At 30.4% G+C, this 19,778-nt stretch overlaps 1 protein-coding gene across 1 annotated transcript in view; it reads right to left on the minus strand.

The window, feature by feature from the left end:
• LOC117168714 (UPF0183 protein CG7083) overlaps nucleotides 1–14,345 on the minus strand; it is a 24,731-nt gene extending 10,386 nt beyond the window's left edge. Inside the window, exons 1-7 of the mRNA XM_033354429.1 lie at nucleotides 14,050–14,345; nucleotides 13,365–13,447; nucleotides 10,409–10,636; nucleotides 10,078–10,287; nucleotides 9,847–9,996; nucleotides 666–830; nucleotides 408–584 (exon numbers count right to left, since the gene is read on the minus strand). Of these exons, the coding sequence (XP_033210320.1) occupies nucleotides 408–584; nucleotides 666–830; nucleotides 9,847–9,996; nucleotides 10,078–10,287; nucleotides 10,409–10,636; nucleotides 13,365–13,447; nucleotides 14,050–14,113 (1,077 nt within the window). The 5' untranslated portion in view covers nucleotides 14,114–14,345. The remainder of the gene's footprint in view (nucleotides 1–407; nucleotides 585–665; nucleotides 831–9,846; nucleotides 9,997–10,077; nucleotides 10,288–10,408; nucleotides 10,637–13,364; nucleotides 13,448–14,049) is intronic.
• Nucleotides 14,346–19,778: the final 5,433 nt, after the last annotated feature.

Raw genomic sequence — 19,778 nt, forward strand, 5'->3', positions numbered from 1 at the left:
TGAAAACCTACAAAAGTTGATAAGGTCCCTTTTCTTCCCCTTCGTGCGTATTATACTAGTAGAATTGCATTGTGTACCGTCTGAAGCCGTTAACTATATTCGCATGCATGATATAATGTTCTGATGCATAAAACAACATTTTTAGAGTGGTCAAATGTGCAGCGCTGTGGCTTTAATGAGTATGAAGACGAAATATGAAGATTTTTCTCCTTGCATTCCATACCTTCCAAAGCAAAAAGTGATATCAAAATTTGATGCACCAAATAATTATAAACGTGAAATAAGATATGTATGTGAAATAATGAACCAGTGCATATTTTCTAAATCTACGAAATCCTAGGTTTTGAATTTCATGCGCAAATATTGAAAAATTATTAATAAATAATAAAAAATTATTTCAAACTCACTGTGACGGGAGAAGGAGCAACATCGATGAGTTTTCCAGAATCCACCGAATTGTTTTCTGGGGGTAAAGTGAGAACGAATTCACAGCGATGATACATGTTGAAATTATAATGCCCTGGATAATTTGTATGTAATACAAATTTTTTGACGCATTGGGTCTTGGCATCGAACAAAACATCCTAAAAGAGACAAAAGTTATGGAAACCTTACATTTCAACAATAAATCACAGAACGAAATTCTGCAATTAAAGAAAACTTACCAATCCTAGCGTAAAGTAATTATAGAAGAAATCAGATCTTCTGGCTTTGTCCCGCTTATGTGCATGTGGACTGTGGATACGCATTTTATCTTCAGCTTTGAAGAAAACACGCGATGGTGCCCCAAGGGCACTAAAAACATCCTCACAGGTGTCGCCAAACCAGACCTTCAGACAAATTACATTGCATTTGTAAAGTAAATAAATTATAATTCAAATTAATAAATAAAAATACGATTGTAAATTTGTTTATTAATTATAGATAGAGAGAAAAATATAAGGGTCTAATAAAGTCTAAAGCAAATATTAATAATTCGCAAATCATCATTCAAGCTTTACTTTTATTCCGAATGATTATTGTCTGATAAAAAACAATCTACTGTAACAGAACTTTCGTATAGTTACAATCAAACCTCGTTTACTGCAACTCTCGTTTGTTACCAGCCAAGATACTCGCTTATCGCAACTTCCCCAACTCCCACCACTGACAATCACACGTTCCGTGTAGCCAATGACGGATACGTGGAGTGGAGGGTCCCCTCTCAAATTGCAATAGGAGCGATGTCTACATTTCGAAGGAGTTGCAATAAACGAAGTTTGACTGTACTTTGTTCTATTTACGAGTATTTACTATTCTATTTTTGATATTTATTCTGTTATTCTATTGTATTGAATATTCCAAAAATGTTTATATGGCTACTGAAAAATTGAATAAAAAAAATCAAATCCCTTCAATTTTATCTTTCAGCGGAGAAAAAAGTAAGGATAAGAAAAATCCGCTACAATAGGGCTCAATTTGATTTCAATAATTTTAATCAATTTCGATTCTCGATTTTATGATCATTCGTATATGACATGTTGTCTCGCATAATATACTTTTTCACGTTATAAGAACTATTCATTAACAGTTGACTATTCCTGTTCATCCAACTAGATAAAGTAAATCTAATTTCACTATTGGATAAATTTACACGATTATTATCTTGACTTGGGCATTTAGCTGTAGGGGCTACCAGTACGATGTAGATACACCAGCATAAACTGAATAATGCAAAAAATTAACTGGATTTTAAAGCAAATGTTCTTTAGTATTTTTTATAAGTTATAGTATTAAGACCGGGTATTTTAATCAGCCTTTTTACCACTCACTTGATATTATTGAATTGAAAAATGTGTTTGTGACATCCCGGTAATAAGCTTTGAATAGAGAAGAATTAATATTTTCAGATTTCAGGGTAAAAGTGAAGATTATTCTATTATTTTGAATGCGCGATTTTTCCATATGTCTAAAATGTCATTATAAGAATAGGATATCTCAGAAACTAATTTATTTCTATTTTCATATCGGTCGCTGCATAGGTTCCTATTCCCTAAAAGTGTTCATATTTTGAGATTATTTAATTCCTTCTAATAAGTTAACAAAATATATGTAATAAATTGTTTTAATTCCTTCATGTGGAATATAAGTTTTGAAAATTTAATTTCAATCAATTGAAGTCCGCCCCTCTAGAGTTAAAATTATTTTTATTCACACATTTAAATATATTTCTTTGATGCATTTTTAAGATGTTCAAATAAATTATCAAAATTTAAATAAATATAAATTTGAATATTTTTCGAATTTATAAGTTATAGAAAGATTTAATAATAAATAATAGGTTAAATAAATGCTTTCGTTAAATTGTACTAAGTCGATAGAGAGAAATAGGATTTGCACTTTTTTTGTTCCCGTTGGGGGATTTTTAGACGGAGGAAAAATCGCGTATTCATAGGAATACAAATCCTTAATTTTTCTGAATTCAGAGCTTATTACCGGGATGGCGATGAAAACTTTTACCGCTGGCATCTTATCATTTGTTTAGGAATTAAAGTGCTTTCACTATTCTTTCACTGGTTCCTTCGATTCGTAAGTTATCGTTTTCAAGACAGGCTATTGATTAATTCTCTTAATTTCAATCAAAAATATATATAACGTTTTTATGAGAAGTGGCATTCTGCACGAGGTAAATAAATTGTAAAAGCTACCAACCTTTCAAATAAATAAGCAAGTTCATTACTTTTACCAACATAACCAAATAAAGTTATTCAAATTTGTTGTCTATGATAATTGGTAGCAAAGGCTGTCATGGTTGTATGTCAAATATGACACAGTTTAGAGATCGTACAATTACATTCGAACTTCAATTGAAGCTCAGTTTTAGTTCTGACGTTCGGCTCCAACTGATGTACTCCGAACGTAAACACTTAGGGGCGTATGAGCCATTTTCGGTGGATTTTCTTGAGTATTAAAAAATATTAAATTTTTTTTCTAATACGGAGACAAGGGTAAACTAAATATCTAAAGGAAATGAGGAAGAAATTTGACTGATACATATTAAAATCAATTTTGTTGTCCCTCTGACGTACATGAACCGTTTGTGGACCGTTGATCATCTCGTTTAAAATTATAGCTATGCATGCATAAGCGAAACACCTTGCAAAACACTTGTCAACACTTGACAGTTTGAAATTACAAAACGCTGTAGTGGGACTCCAAAGCCTGAAGTCGATCAAATCTATCTTTCTATCAAGTGAGATAGACAACGGGGTGCGAACAAATTCGAAACGATATTTTCGAGATCTCTCTTGTTATCGTAAGAGGTGGACAGTAAGGATCCGATTGTGTTTCAAAGCCATCGTTTCAAATTCGATCTCAGGAAATAATCCGATCGATCCGATTGGCTTCAAGCTTCGGAGCCCCGTTGCTGGTCCATGTTGGTCTTTGCGAGCTCGTTATTGTGCTTATTCGTTATGCAAACATGTGTGGTTCCCGCTTGAGGGTGAACTGGCGCAACATCGTAACGCAATTATCCAGCTAGGTCGTTAAAGTACAGCGCTTCATTGCTACGCTCCTGTTTTTTTCGCACTTGACTGAACAAGGATGATCTGCCCTTTCAGCCCCGCGGCTCCTCTCATCCAAAACCGCGACGCGGCATCAAATCTCAGAAGGCTCCAATCAAGGTAGTTGAAGTTGAAGTTTGACTGTATTATAAGATAAAGAACGTTCTTGAATAACAGTTTTGGATTCTTGTTCGATGAATTTATACACAATGTCCTTCGACCAAAAGAGTAGAGTAGAATGGGGCGAAAGAGCCATTCGTCTACTATTTGCAAACAGTGACGTTCAGCAACTCGCCATATAATTTTTAAGAACGGCACTATAATGCGAGTAAATGGCAATATGAATGAATATATCATCCATTTTCACAGATCCTTTTAAGCATCGTTTATGAAAAAGGGCATTTTCCCGAAAAAATGTCTACACTTTTATTTCTCCGTAGTGCTTTAGAATTTGACTAAAAAAACTGGCTTGTAATTATTGTCCGAATAACAATAGTATTCTGAGCAAGAAACGTTCATTTATTTCCCTCGACATGTACCTAATTTAGTATGGTTTAGTAAAATCTAAGAAAATAGGTTATGGAGCAAAAAGGCCAACTAGCCGGTGGGGCGAAAGAGCCACCTTCTCTTTAAGTTTCTTGAACAGTTTTTTAGCAATATGGTGAGCAAATATAAGCGTAAAAAAAATACAGTGATGAGATAATTCAAAGAGCACTTGGTGCGATTCATGATGAGCGAGAAGTAAAAATTGTGGCAAAATAAAACAAATATTAGAAAGGAAAGCAATCGTGGCCATAAATGTCGTAAAATGGCTATAATAATCAATTCTGCGGTAATGAGCGCTTTTCGGGCTGTGAAAAACAATCAAAAAGAAAAGAACACAGCAGATAAAGCGAATAAATCTTCAAAAATGTTTACTATGAGAGTTGAACAGGCAAAATCAGATGACTCAGAGCCTGAACCAAGTCGCATTAGGCGTCCTAAACTAAATGTTGCAACCGTTTGACGATATTACTCGGATACTGAATCTGTTAAATAATTTTTAAATGTCAAATTACGAATTCATTCAATAAACATTTGATTTTTGTGTAAAAAAAATTTGTATTTTTTCAAAAGGTTATTATTCTAGTCGTAAGCACTGCAGACAAACAGTTTCTACAGAAAAGTTTTAGCCAACAACGTGAATCTTGCAACGGTACATTATTTATCTATATATGTTCCACTTTATAAGTTTTACAGGAGTCAGTAGTCAAAAATTGCCCTTTCGCCCCACTCTACTCTACAATCTGAATAAAATTTTAACGTGTTAAAAAAATAATAAAATAAAGGATAAATGGCTAATATGATGACACTGCTATCTTTAAAATGGATGCTCCAGTTTTAATTTCGTATGTAATACTTTTTCCACTTGCTCATCATTTATCAAAATTATGATTTCACAAGTTTTTCTATTCACATGGTACTGGCTACCCCTATTTTAAAAAATAAAATCGATACTTTAAATTTAGGATATCTTGCATAAAATAAATGTTCATAATACATAAAAATAAAAGATTGTTAAACAATCTCACTTCAACCTAATGACTCAAAGCTGGAGACAGTTTTGGGACATTATCTGCGACCTGCATGCATACAATTTAAAGAAATCAGCGTTAGTTTCTGCAAGACTTTTCTTGCTTATAAAATAAGAAACCTAGATTCATACAATTCTTATGTAAATGCTCCTTCCTTTCACTTCCCCCATGATAGTGAACAAAAGAGCTTGCAACACCGCGTTAATAAAAACCAAAAGGCGCGGAACGAAATTAATAAGAATTATCGTTCACTAACATGAATTGTTTTATTTCATAGGAGCTGTTTTATTTTGAAATATCAGCCTTGTTAATTACAATAAACCTTCCAAGAACCCTCACATTTTAAACCGTTTTTAATTAGTTATTCAAGATCAGTTTGTTAAGATTAGAGTTAGTAAAATTCCCGTTCACTTCAATGCACATTTAGTTCACTTCAGTGTATATTTAAATATTTTTACATTCATTTCGCGAAGTTTTATTCTTACTCTTTAATTTCTGCAATAATAATTAAAACACAATGAGGTCAAAATATTTCTTAAAATCTGAGATTTACTTTTTTATTTTATTAAGTAAGATTTTTTATTTCCGTTCTAGAGAAACATATGAGGGCGTTCACATTAAAAGGGCCCTTGTGGTCAGTTCTAGTTTCAGAGATATTCTCGTTTTTCTAAGTTGAGGTCAAAATTATTATTTTTGGGTTTGGGTAGGGTTTCAAGCTGGGGCCTATAGTAAATTAATTGAGAGTATAATATTTATATCCAGATAGTAACCGGAAGGAGGTATATTTTAGGTTCGAAGGAAAAATATAACATGGGTGCTTATGGCATTCGCTAAGTTTAAATTAGGTTTTCTCGAAAAACGTTTTTTGGAAGTTCCAATTTCAAAAATGCTCCGATTACTTTTCTAACTTAGAAGGTTCTTTTTGGGCCTGAAATTTGCACATATATTCAGGTTTTTCAGAAAATAACGAACATAGATAATTATTTACTAATTAGATACGTATAAATTGAAAACTTTCGAAATTCAACAATTTAATACTTAGACAAAAAATTGTTCAGCGTTCAAAATGTAACAAAATGAAGTCAAAACAATTTTTTAAATGAACCAATTTTATAATGATTTTATATTTTAATATGAGATTTGAAACGAGAATACCATATCGAAAGATTTGAAATTTTATACAATCAAACCCGAAACATTTGTATATGGAAGTTTTTAAAGGTAAACAATTTCAAATCTGATTCATTTAAACTGAAACAGTTTACAATTGTTATTATTTCAAATAGTTCATTTCTTTTATTTAAGCACTAAAAATAAATAAGGCACTTTTAAATTATAAACCCTCAATAATGAATAATTTAATAAGCAATGCTTTACGAATGGGTCATTTTAAACTTAAATTCTTTCAAAAATTGAAGAATTTAAAATTAGAAACCTAACACATTTCTACTGTTTTTAGTTTTCACTTTTTTCTATAAAAGAAAACAAAAACCCCCCCAAAATACACAATCTAAAATAAAGATGATTTAGATTTAAAACAATATTGAATATTGTTTTCGATTTTCACGTCCATAATGCTGTATTATTTTATTGAGCTACTAATCTTTAAATTCATTTAATAAATTTGTTTTCAGTTCACGTGATTTTAAAAAAATAATCAAAACTTTTGATCAATACACAAATTTGCAGTTGATGTTGAATTATTTTCCGAACAAGATCATCCTAATTCATTGTTATACAAATTTATTTATATTTTGAAAATCAGAAAATTAAAATAAGAATCAATAAAAATTTGAATTCCTCTGTATTAGCCAAAAGATAACACTTCTATTTTATAACTAAAATTTATTGCTTAAATAATTCGTATATAAATTATGAATTCAAAATAAATAAGTTAACTTGAATTATTTATTTACTTCACTAAGTGACAAGTAGGTAAAGAGAAATATTTCAAAAGAACCCACAACTGTCTAGTATTATTAAACATGAAGATAGTTATAAACAATAATAATTTATTTGAATAATTATTTGTGCTAAATTGAATTAATTCTTAACTCAATCCAAATGAAGTGAGCAAAAAGACATTCATTTTTTAAACTTTATGTAATTATTTACCTCTCTCTTATTCAAAATTGGATAAAAAGTGGAAACTTGGTGAAAAAAACTGAGGTTGTTTAGCATTACTCTAAAATAATATTATTAACAATAATAATAAATTGTTAAAACAATTATGTTCATTAAAATTAATTATTACCTCACTCTAATTAGGAATTGTACAAAAAGTGGATTTTTTTAAACTGCGACTTTCTAACTCTATTCTAAGAGAAAATTGCTAAGATCAATAATAAATTATTTACACAATTTATATAAACATCTAATTATCAGTATAAAGTAGTATTTTGTGCATTAGAAACAATTTTTACTTAGAAAAAAAAAACACACACAACAAATCAAAATTAACGCCCAAAAACTTACAAAACTCATTTTTTCACTTATAGGTGTTTTTCGGAACTCGATAAAACAGACTTATGGGGGTGATATTTAAGTCATATTTTTTCATATTCAATCGCTAATTGTGAAGAGAAATGCGGAGTTTTAACTGGATTCACATAATATTGACCATTCTGAATAAAATTTCTGAAACCCGTATTTTTTTCTTGTATATCATTTTTTTTAAACAAAAAAAGGGATTTTTTTGTAGATTCGCAGAAATTTCTGGGCGATACACACGAAAATTCGAGAACAAAATTTGGAACGCCCTATTATACATAGAAACTTCAATTAAGGGCATGTGATACTTACAGTTTTCCCGGCTTTTTTCCACAAAAATGAAAATTTTTAAAAACTGAATTCGGAGATGCTATAAAATATCATAACAGACGTCCTCGGACTCTTTTTTGAGGGATAATAACAACAAAATTTATTGTGATAAATAAAAATTTTATGCATATGCATTATTCTGAGGTTGCATCCTTTTTCATCTCTGCCTTTTCGATAATCTGGAAATTATTTATGAAATAAACTTTTTTGATTGCCTGCAAACAAGGTTAGTTCCGGGAGATTAGTTACTATGTTTATTTGTAAGTCCAAAGTTTTCGGCCAAAAATATTGTATAGTAACTCGAAATATACACGCACGTTGTTAGCAATATCAAAAATTTTTTGATAAAAAAAAACACACAAAATGTGTGTGGGGTCATCCGTTAGCATTTTCGCTATCATTTCTCAGATTTTGAAGGCAAAATATTTCTTATCTTAGGGAAAAAGCCGGAGGAATCTAACACTGAAAAAATCGATACTATTTCCTAAGCGCTATGCAAATTAATCACATTTTGCTAAATTAAAACTTTTTTTAATAACCACACAAAAAAGTGTGTGGGGCGTCATTTAGCATGTTCGCTATCATTTCCCAAATTTTTAAGACAAAATATTTATTATTCTAGAAAAAAAACCTAGGCAACCTAAAACTGGTAAAATCGACAATTTTCTAAATATCACATGTCCTTAAAGATTAATGAAACTCTTGTTACATCTTTTGAAGAGAAAAATTTTGCTGTATTGACTATGTTCATATATCGCGTATTCTTTGAAATAAAATGAGAATTTTTGATTTCCATAAAAATCGTCATCATTTAGCTAATTTTTAACATTTTTTTTTTACATTTTCGGGACAAATTTTAAGAGTGTGAAATCTCACCATAATAAGTATAATTATAAATATAAGCCATTATCTTTTTTTATTAAAAACAAAATATTGGCTCTCGTTTTCATTAGTTTTTTAATACCAAAAGGAACCTTCATACCAAATGCATGCTTTCTTATGGATGTACACAACATACAATTAACCTCAAAAGTTGCCTATCTCTAAAATGATTTATAAAATCAACAAAAAATATCAATTATAAATTTCTGTAAATATTGATGGAGGCTTCTAAGCACAATTCAGAAAAAAAAATTATTCAGGTTAAAATTGTTTATTTAACAGTAGTAATTAAAAGTTCAGTTTTTCCTTTCTCTTTAGCAAAAAGTTACAAATTTTATTTAATTCTAATGAACAAGGTATCATTTTATTCTTCGAAGGATTTTCTAAATTTGTATTTGGGTTTATTTTTTTTATATATATATTTGAGAAATCATAGTTATTATTGTTACAAAAAATTATAGTTTAAATGTTAATCAATATTGCCCAAATAGAATTGTATAGAATCCTTCAAGGAATAAAATTAGGCCTTGATCACTAGGATTAAATAAAAATTGTAACATTTCCCTAAAGAAAAAGGAAAGACTAAACCTTTGCATAACTACTGTTAAATGAACAATTTTAACCTATATTTTTTTTTCTGACATTGAATGTACGTAGTGTACATCATGAACAATTAAAGCAACTATGAGACAACTATGAGCAACTATATTAGACTATGTAAAAATTCTTAGGAATTAAAAAATTATGACGTTCCACATAAGCGAATATATTCCCGACATTTCAGACTAGAAAAGCCACTTTCCGAGAAAAACGCATTCATATTTTCTCTATCTCTGAATTTTCACAACTAGAAAAATTTGCAGTTTTTCATTACTAGCTATCTATACTATCAACATGTCATCCACATGTAATTCTAATACTGCTATCTTCCCGTCTTCAGTGGATTCTTGATTTCCAGAAAGTCGCAAATTTTTAAGAAAAGCTTTAAATAGAATTATATATATTTTTAATTCTCTCGATAAGATTACCTCTTTCGTTAGGCAGTGCTTCTTGGGTTCAAGAAGAACTCTAGTTGCAGAGCTGCCTTCAGTGAAAAGGTGCAACCTGAGGCCACGAGTTCGAGTCTTGTCTCTGACAACTTCCGCCTTTTCCAGGTATAAGTTATTGTGATAACAAACCTGAAAATAAACTCGGGATTGAGTGACCATCAAGATTTTCTTACGACTGAATCATAAATCAAATGCTGAGGATATAATTACAAGTGGCAATGGCGGGGGTGGTGTTTTTAAGTGCTCTTCACTTCCTGTGCCTCCCGCAGGCATATTTCCCATGTAAATGGCAGTCTTAGCGACTAAAGGAGACGTTCCATTTGGAAATTGCAAAGAGCCCAATCCATGCGCATAGCCCGGCTGGAACTTCGAGTCCATTGGAAAGTAGAAGGATAAACCTCGGAAGTTCAGCATGAAGACCTCAAATCAAAGCACAAATTTCAATCAATAATGACTTATATTATTCCACTATAAAATAGGCAATTAATAATATATTTAGAAATAAATTACAAGAGTTAGGAACCTTTGAATATAAATTTACCTGCTTATCACTGTCGTAAACGCCAGGATGAGTTGCTCCAAATGAATGTTCGATTTGTTCAATGGATGGCAATACTTCTGGAGAGTTGAAGGGCAAACAACAGTACTTAAGTTTGACTAATTTCATATTATATACTTCAATAATCTTGAGCCTCTGCACAACGGGATCGAAGATGAGCCGCACACCATCGTGAGGCAAATTTATTACTAGGTCTACTTCTAGCGGATTCTGGAAAATTAATGCCAAATTATTAATACAAGTCAGCATATGTATTAAATAAGTATTCTTAAATTGATATTGAAAAATTAAGAAATAAGCAAAAAAACTGATGATAAATCTAATTGAGTTCATTTTTCGATATTAGGATATATTGCAGTCTGGAATCCATTGATCAAAATGAAAATTGAAATGGGCTTTTATGATCAATCAGACCATCAAATAAATATAATTCGAAGCAGCTTTTTAATTTAATTTTGTCTTGAAGTTATTTGCTAAAATGAAATGGATTTATGCACTTTTGATTCAGTAAAGGCATACTTCACTGATTATTCATGTCATATATAAATTTAGAATTTCTTGTTTACATAAGAAATCTGAAGATTATTTTATACATGACTGCTAAATATTTATTTTTAAAAATCTTTTGTTAAATTATATGCAATTAAAGAAATATTGAAAAGTATTTCTGAAATGTAAAGTGTGGTTATATACTTAAAAGTTTTGCCTATTAATGTGATGAATCTGTAATGGAAAATTCATGTTTTTTTATTTTTTTATTTTACGGATAGACGTTAAGATCTGGAAGAACAATTTTTTTCGCCAACTTAGGTTTGATAATCGAATGGCTGATATTTCAAAAATGCAACCATAACCATTATCTCAACTCTGTCAAAACATAGATTTATCACGTTTTGCTGATTTACCCCTCAATTACCACATTAGACCGTCAAATTAGAGAATGAATAAGGGATGATTCAATGAAATTGGATAAAATTGTTTTTTTTTTACTTTCGATTGTTTCTCTCATTCGGAATGATCATCAATTCAGGTGAACTCAACGTCAACTCATTTCAGTTTGAATCACCATGCCCATTCAGAATCAATAAGTTTGTAATTTTACTGATTGAATCAGATTTGTGACAGCAATTTGAATTATTGGATTCTTTGCACTAAGCGAGCGTTAGTGAATAGTTTCTTATCTCTGTTTGTAAAATGTTGTTCTTTAAATGAACTTTTTATGTCTACTATAGCTCTCTAACAAAAACAGATAACCTCTCCGATATTTCTTTATCATTATTATTATTATTACATCAGCGATTAGTGAAAATCGTATGTTTCTTTATCCGTGCACCTACATAAATTTTAGCAAGGAGAGATTATCAAAAGTTCACTATGGAACTTGAAGAACATTAAAAAATTGAGAAGAATGTTATTTAGAAAAATCTATATTTAATATTTTTGGAAAAATACCTTCGCATAAACGTCTTTGATTAAAATATTTTTCTCTGAAAATAACTCCAGTGAGTTTTCTTAATTATTAAAATATTGATTTAAAAACATATTGCGCTTTCAATAAAAGTAGAGTCGAATGACCTTTAACAGTATATACTGTAAGAAAGCAATGTGCAATCCCATTATCAATAATTGGATATAAAATGCCAGTCATTCATATAGTAAAATTACAAAAGTATAATGTAACATAAATCGGTCGTATAAAATCACACGCAGATAACCTGCTATTTTTTGTATCAAAATTAACGATATTTTAGCCGAGCATTGTCACTTGACATTTTGTATTACTTTATATTACAATGCAATTTTACGCTAGAAATGACAGATATTATTTTATTTCCAATCATTCAGAGGTGTACAATTTTACATTTTACTTGTTAAATTTGAGGATTTCTTAGAAATTCCTTTACCAATCAACAGCAATGCATACGAAATCTGTAAAATTCCCGTGTCTTTAACGGGGAAAAGTTTCCAAGACGGAACGCAAATTTATCTAGGATTTTTTAGTGTATTTTTAAGATATTTTAACAGCCATAAAATTCACGATGCAGATAATTTTACCAGAACGCTTAAACAGTAAATATTTGTACAAACCTAAAAAAATGCATTTCTCATTGATATTTTTAACTCTGAATTCATTAAGATTATTATTTTTTATACTTACCAAGGTAATTTGCAAAAGATTCATATAAGAAATAATATTCAAAGTGTTTTTAGCACTAAATTCGTGTATCAAAAAGGAGATCAGATAATAATAATTGTTGACATTTTCACAAACTTAGAAATTTTAGAACAGGAATTTTCAAATTCAAATTGACATGATACTTTAATATTTTTTTTAGATACTGGACCACATAATCACTAGCTTTACCTTCAAACGCACAAAATAATAATTTAAGAAGATATTTCTCTCATATTTTTGGAATTGGAAAGTAATTATAAATGCAAATACATTTTTTTAAATATTTTAAAAATATTAAAATATAATCGAAAATTTGTACACCTGGTAAAAGTAAATTTTCCATGTTATGCTTATGTCGATATCTGAAATATTATTATTGAATTATCTTTAATAATATTAATCCTGACTTTGATTAAAGGAAACAAAAAATCGCACACTTGTAATTTGTTAATAGTTGCAAATAGGTGAATCTGATTGAATTTTCGAAAAGATAAACGTCTGCCATTAGCGTAATATAATGTATGCACATTGATTTAAATAAATTATGCCTAATCTATAGTTCAAAATCTTTACTTTTTTCATTTAGAAACGAAAAAAATTAACATTTAATTAGTCTCTCATTCAGGCAAATTTACCAGGAAAAAAATCAGTTGTAACCTGAAAATCATGCGTGACGAAACATCAATAAACTATACTATGTCACACTACACAGTATATTAAAATTGCAAATTCGATTAAAAGTGACGTTAAAATAGCACTTACAGTATCACTATACAGGACTTGAACTCCTCTAATAATGCCCACTTGCGACTGTATGATAGATACAGACTGGGAGAAATGCATTCCTGAAATTGGAAAGAAACAATGGAGAATGGTCATTTCAATTTTCAGTATATGGCTTACGTTTTATCTACACGCCTCAGCTGACAAATTAGCATTAAAAAATTAAAAAAGAGATGCGTCATAATGAATCTGACAAAGTAAGCATGTTTGTCAACACCATTGGTGGAAAGGGTTTTATTATCAGATATGTTAGTGAGCTTGAAGGAGGCCAAAGAAAACAATGGAACGCCTTATGCCCAATTAAAAAAAAATGTTTAAAACTATTAGCTTTGTTGCTTAAGGGCATTAACGTTATTAGGAAAAACACTTTAATTACATAATCCGTATAAACGCAAAAGTTTACACGCCGCCCCTGGCTGGTCGCCTTTGTTTACATGCGATTGTGATTGTCAAAATAAACGCGTATCCGAAACGAAAGGAAAACGAAGGCATTCAACGGACTCTTGAGTGGCATCATTTTACAATTTTGGGATGTTACTTCATTGTTAAAAAGTGGTTGATATTACATTTTAATAAAGAAATGTCTTGCTTTTTGGAAATTTAGGCGTAATACGATAGCAAAAGAGTAGGTGATACACATTGAAGATGAGGTTTCGTCACTTGCCTAAAATAAATTCCCATTGCTCGCAGCCGAGGGATCTTTCGGGCACCACCTCGAGCTCCAGCATTATTTAATCCGTTCGCTTTTCCTGTTCGGAAAAACTTCACACTCACTCGCGACGCGGCCTCGATTCTCACGAGAACTGCGTTGTTTCTTTGTCTCCCCTACGACGTATACGACCAGCAATCAGAAGGCGGCCATATTGCTTTTTCCGCCAGTCACTACCAATGCTACGGCTGGCGAACTGTCAACGAACAGCTGATGCTCTTCCCAGTGCCCCGTGCTCAGGATCGTACTCAGCCATTCATGAACCCCGTCAGATTTTAGGCAGTAACGTACTACTTATTAAAACATAATATTTCTTAAATTTCTTTTCAAATTTTCTTCTGCTTTTTTGTGGTTTCTTCTAAAACAATCTATTCCGATTATTATATTTTTCAATTGTAAAATCTTCGGAAAATTGCTATACGTTATATACAGGGTGTCCCATCAGAATCATGTAATTGTATACAAAAAACACGTGAGCCGTTGTGGGACGCCCGGCAGAAGTGATCACGCCATATGATATAAATTGAAGTGGTTTTTCTTTGAACTCTTTCAGTATATACACAAAATCGCAAATCAATTCACGCACCTATACCAGAGAACCTAATCTCTGCCTATACGAACCACACCTTCAAGTAGAGCGCATGCCGTTAAACACTGCTAATACTATGTCAGTGTCTCGGTCCTCAGAGTCTCAGAGGGAGTGTGAGAGTGATGAATGGAGAGAAAGGAGAGAAATAGAAGAAGCAAATCATTGATAGAGAGGGGAAGGGATTGAAAGTGCCCGTCAGAGGGTGCCAAAATAAGAAGTTATCATTTCAATAACAAAAAATCGAAAAAACCTTTTCCAAAAATCAGTTGAAGTTTCAGTTTTTCAATTATAAAATATTAAGTTTTTTTTTTTAATCTTAAAAAATAGCATCGAGAATGAAGAATTACTTTTTTTTAATAACATAATTGTCTTTTTTTTAATAGGAAGCGTACTTTATTCAAATCTAAATCAAGACAATGAAAATACGTCTGTTTCCATACCAATGCGCATCATAAATTGCAATAATATAAATTTATTGGAATTATACACATTTTTCAGACTTGTTCAAAATAAACTTAATGCACAATAAAGAAAAATATTAAATTAATAATGGTAAATAAACTTTATACTTTATTTTACAATATCTGAATAAGAAATCCCGGATCCATGTACACAAATAAATATAATATACATTTGATATAATAGTGCTGAACATATATTGTATAAAAGTTTGCCTTTCGGACAAAATCAAGTGCGAAGCACGAGATACGTGATGAGAATGTGTTAAGCCGAAGGAGCTTCAACCCATTAGAATCCACAATAATCACCAAATTACAGTTTTCGTACGCAGCGCGAGGTAAATACATTATCGAGCGCGAAGAAAAAGAACCAAGTCGCGCGATCTAGACGCGCTCAAACTTGCGAGCCAAGCGAAACGCGCGATGAGAATGTGCCCACTCAGCGGGCAGATTGTTTTTCGTCTATGAGTTCAACCAATTTCTTACTTCTTCTTACGTTTTTTATCAAAAATGCAATAGATTCCGTTCCGAGATTTTAATTCATAACCTCCTTCTAGCCTCTCGTATTCTAATTCTTCATATCCATAAATCATCGTATCATATCTATTGTATATAGAAATATGAATGCGTCAAAACGATAAGCATTTGCAAACAGTTTGGCCAACAAACTTGTCACACACAGACTGCAGATTTTCAAATATTTTTGCCCCGAAGATTTAAGTCTTTATTTAAATAAGTAATTATTCATAATAATATCATCAGACATTATGAAAAAACGGCTAAAATTGTAATAAATTGAAATAATTATCATAGTAATATTTTAGAATTTCCGAAACAAATAAATATATCCTTAGATCTGAACTCTGGAAATTTAAGCTAATAACTTGTTTAAGTGAAACTTCCACTAATAAGTAGTGATTTTAACATAAAAACTAAGTGTAAACTTAGTAATGAATAAAATAATAAAATACAGCCAATAACTAGCGTACATTTTGTAATAAATTAAATTATTGGTCCACTTTCATAATTATAGGCTAAAATGGATTCATTTCTTAAAGCGCCATCGAAAGTCCATTTATTAAAAGAAACAATATAATAACAAGCGCCCATAAAAATGCATATAGGTGTCCTATACATTTTTAAATAAATAAATATATTTCAGATTGCATTGGAAAAAATGTGTAATGCCGCAATCTAATTCTTGCCAAGAATATTCTTTTCACTTTCACTTTTCCAATATGAATAATTTAATATATAATTTTAAAATATTTTCTCAAGGCCATGTGATGAGTGGGGCATGTGACCAGATTCCTACCTTACCGCCACTTTTTTTATTTCCCAACTTATTATCACACGAAACGCCACATTAAGTTGAAAATTTGGAATACTAAACAAGAAGCACTAAGAATGGTGGGTCTGGTCAAAAGTTTTTTGTTGTAAATATTTTTTGTAGCTTTTTTCATCATTATTAAAATTTAGGACCACACCCTCGTTTCTTAGTGCTTCTGATTTATTTTCCCAAATTTTCAACTCGATATGGCGCTTCGTGTGAAAATAAGTTGGGAAATAAAAAAAGTGGGGGTAAGATAGGAATCTTGTCACGTGACCCACTCGGGCCACGAAAATGCTTGAGAAAATTCCATATGGGTGAAAAGAAATTGGACAGCATTATATTATTTACTGGTATATTACTAGGAGTACAAGTGTAAATCTTGGATATTATTGTATATTCTTTTCATTCTTACGATTGCGATTGTAACCCCGGCTGCGTCCGATGCCAGTCCACTGCTTTTAATACAATACTAGAAGTTCTTACGCGCGCGACCCACTACTTTCATTGTAATTATTCTATTTGGAAATTAAGTTCAAGAAAATACCACAATAATCATTTTTACTTTAATAACTTCTATTTATACACGACTTCGCATGGGTACCATATACGACGAAAGACCGGATGGTGTACTCGAATTCTGAAAACCCGACTAAACTCGGGAGGTGGTTTTCTGCAGTTTTCCTCTCATCGGACCAAACGTTTAAGCGCATGCGAGTACTTCGAGCAAACTCGTATGTAGCTGCATTGTAACTAAACCTTAGTAAAAAATGAGCCTATTCGTTAGAAAATAGCCAAATTCTAAACATGTTATGAAACTTCTTTCAGTAATTGATAATTAATCATTCTGGTAAATTTAACAAATAACCTAGAAAAGAGGCATCACAAAAATAATCTTAGTTAACTTCGTAAACAAATTTGAATAAATACCCAAATCTCAATATGTTTATGAAAATTGTTTGAATGATTAATAATTATTACAAATTTACAAGGTAACGTGTAATAGGATCATCGAAAGACATTCCTAGTTCATTCCGTGAACAAATTATGCCTCTTCCTTGAAAAATAGCCAAGTTATAAATATGTTGATAAACATTTTTTAAATAATTAATAGTTGTAGATTTTCAAAGCATCAGAGAAAACAATAATCGAAAACATATTTTTAGATAATTGTGGTAAAAAGTGAAGCCTACTCGTAGGAAGAAAAGGAAACTCTTCATTTTTCAATTGAAATTCTTTCAATAATTAATAGTTCGTGTAAATTTATAAAGCTGCACAGAAAAGAGTCATCGAATGGGCATCCCTAGTTGATTTCGAAAACAAATTAACTCGTAGGATAAACGTCACACTCTTAATTTTTAAAATAATATTGTTTAAATAATTAAAAGTTCTTGTGAATTTACAAAGCACCAGAGAAAAAAGTCATCGGATAGCCATTATTAGTTTAGTTCGAAATCAAATTGATTCGTAGAATAAAGGCCAAACTTTAAATTTTGGAAGTAAAATTTTTTAGATAATTAATAGTGTTTGTAAATTTTCAAAGCAAAAAGAATAGAATAAAAAAGCAAACGAATAAAAAATAAAAATTCTTAATTAACTCCGTAAACAAATTAACTTGTAGAAAAAAGTTCAAAAACTCTTAATGTTGTTATTGAAATTGTTTAAATAATTAATAGTTCTTGTAAATTTTACAAAGCAACTTAGAAAAGAGTCATCGGATAGACACTCTTAGTTGACTTTAAAAACAAATTGATTCGAAGGACTGTTACGCGTCAAAAGATAATAATCACTTTTTAAATATAAGGTTGAATTAATAATCTCAATTCAACCGTTCATTATTGTTAAATTTAGATACAATCGCATTAGATGTTTATTACAGACTGAAGTCGGGCGTGGTTCTCTCTCTCTCTCTCTCTCTCTCACACACACACACACACGCACAAACAAACACACTTTGTCACAGGACAAAGGCCAAACTTTTAATTTGTAAATTAAAATGGTTTAAATAATTAATAGTTATCGTAAATTTGCAAGACAATATAGAAAAGAGTCACCGGATAGACATTCTTAGTCGACTCCATAAACAAATTAACTTGTAGAAAAAAAGGCAAACTCTTAATTTTTTAATAAATATTGTGTAAATAATTAATAGTTATTTTAAATTTACAAAGCAACTTAGAAAAGAGTCATCGGATAGGCACTCTTAGTTGAGTTCGAAAACAAATTGATTCGTAGGATAAAGGCCAAACTTAAAATTTTTTAAGTAAAATTTTTTGAATAATTAATAGTGTTTGTAAATTTTCAAAGCAAAAATAAAAGAATAAAAGAAGCAAAAGAAAAAAAAATAGACATTCTTAGTTAACTTCGTAAACCAATTGACTTATACAAAAAGGGAAAACTCTTAATTTTTTAATTAAAATTATTTAAATATTTAAAAGTTCTTGTAAATTTGCAAAGCAATATAGAAAAAAGTCATCGGATAGACATTCTTAGTTTCGTTCGAAAACAAAATGATTTGTATGATAAAGGCCAAAGTTTAAATTTTTTCAGTAAAATTGTTTTAATAATTAATAGTGTTGTGTTTGGAAATTCGCAAAGCAAAAATAAAAGAATTAAGAAAAGCAAAAGAATAAAAAATAGACATTCTTATTTAACTTTGTAAACAAATTTACTTGTAGAAAAAAGTTCAAAAACTCTTAATCTTGTTATTAAAATTGTTTAAATAATTAATATTTCTTGTAAATTTACAAAGCAAACTAGAAAAGAGTTACCGGATAGACATTCTTAGTTGACTCCGTAAACAAATTTACTTGTAGAAAAAAGGCCAAACTCTTAATTTTTTAATTAAAATTGTTTAAGTAATTAAAAGTTCTTGTAAATTTGCAAAGCAATATAGAAATAAGTAATCGGATAGACATTCTTAGTTGACTCCGTAAAGAAACTTACTTGCCGAACTCGTATAAAAAAAGTTACTTTTAGTTTTTTTATCGAAATTGTTTAAATAATTAATAGTTCTTGTAAATTTGCAAAGCAACATACAACAGAGTCATCGGATAAACATTCTTGGTGGACTTCGTAAACAAATTTACTTATAGAAAAAAGGCCAAACTCTTAATTTTTTAATTAAATTTGTTTAAGTAATTAAAGGTTCTTGTAAATTTGCAAAGCAATATAGAAAAAAGTCATCGGATAGACATTCTTAGTTGACTCCGTAAACAAATTTACTTCCAGAACTCGTAGAAAAAAATTCACTTTTAGTTTTTTGATCAAAATTGTTTAAATAATTAATAGTTCTTGTAAATTTGCA

Source organism: Belonocnema kinseyi, chromosome 3, assembly GCF_010883055.1.
Source record: "Belonocnema kinseyi isolate 2016_QV_RU_SX_M_011 chromosome 3, B_treatae_v1, whole genome shotgun sequence".
Lineage (NCBI taxonomy): Eukaryota > Metazoa > Arthropoda > Insecta > Hymenoptera > Cynipidae > Belonocnema > Belonocnema kinseyi.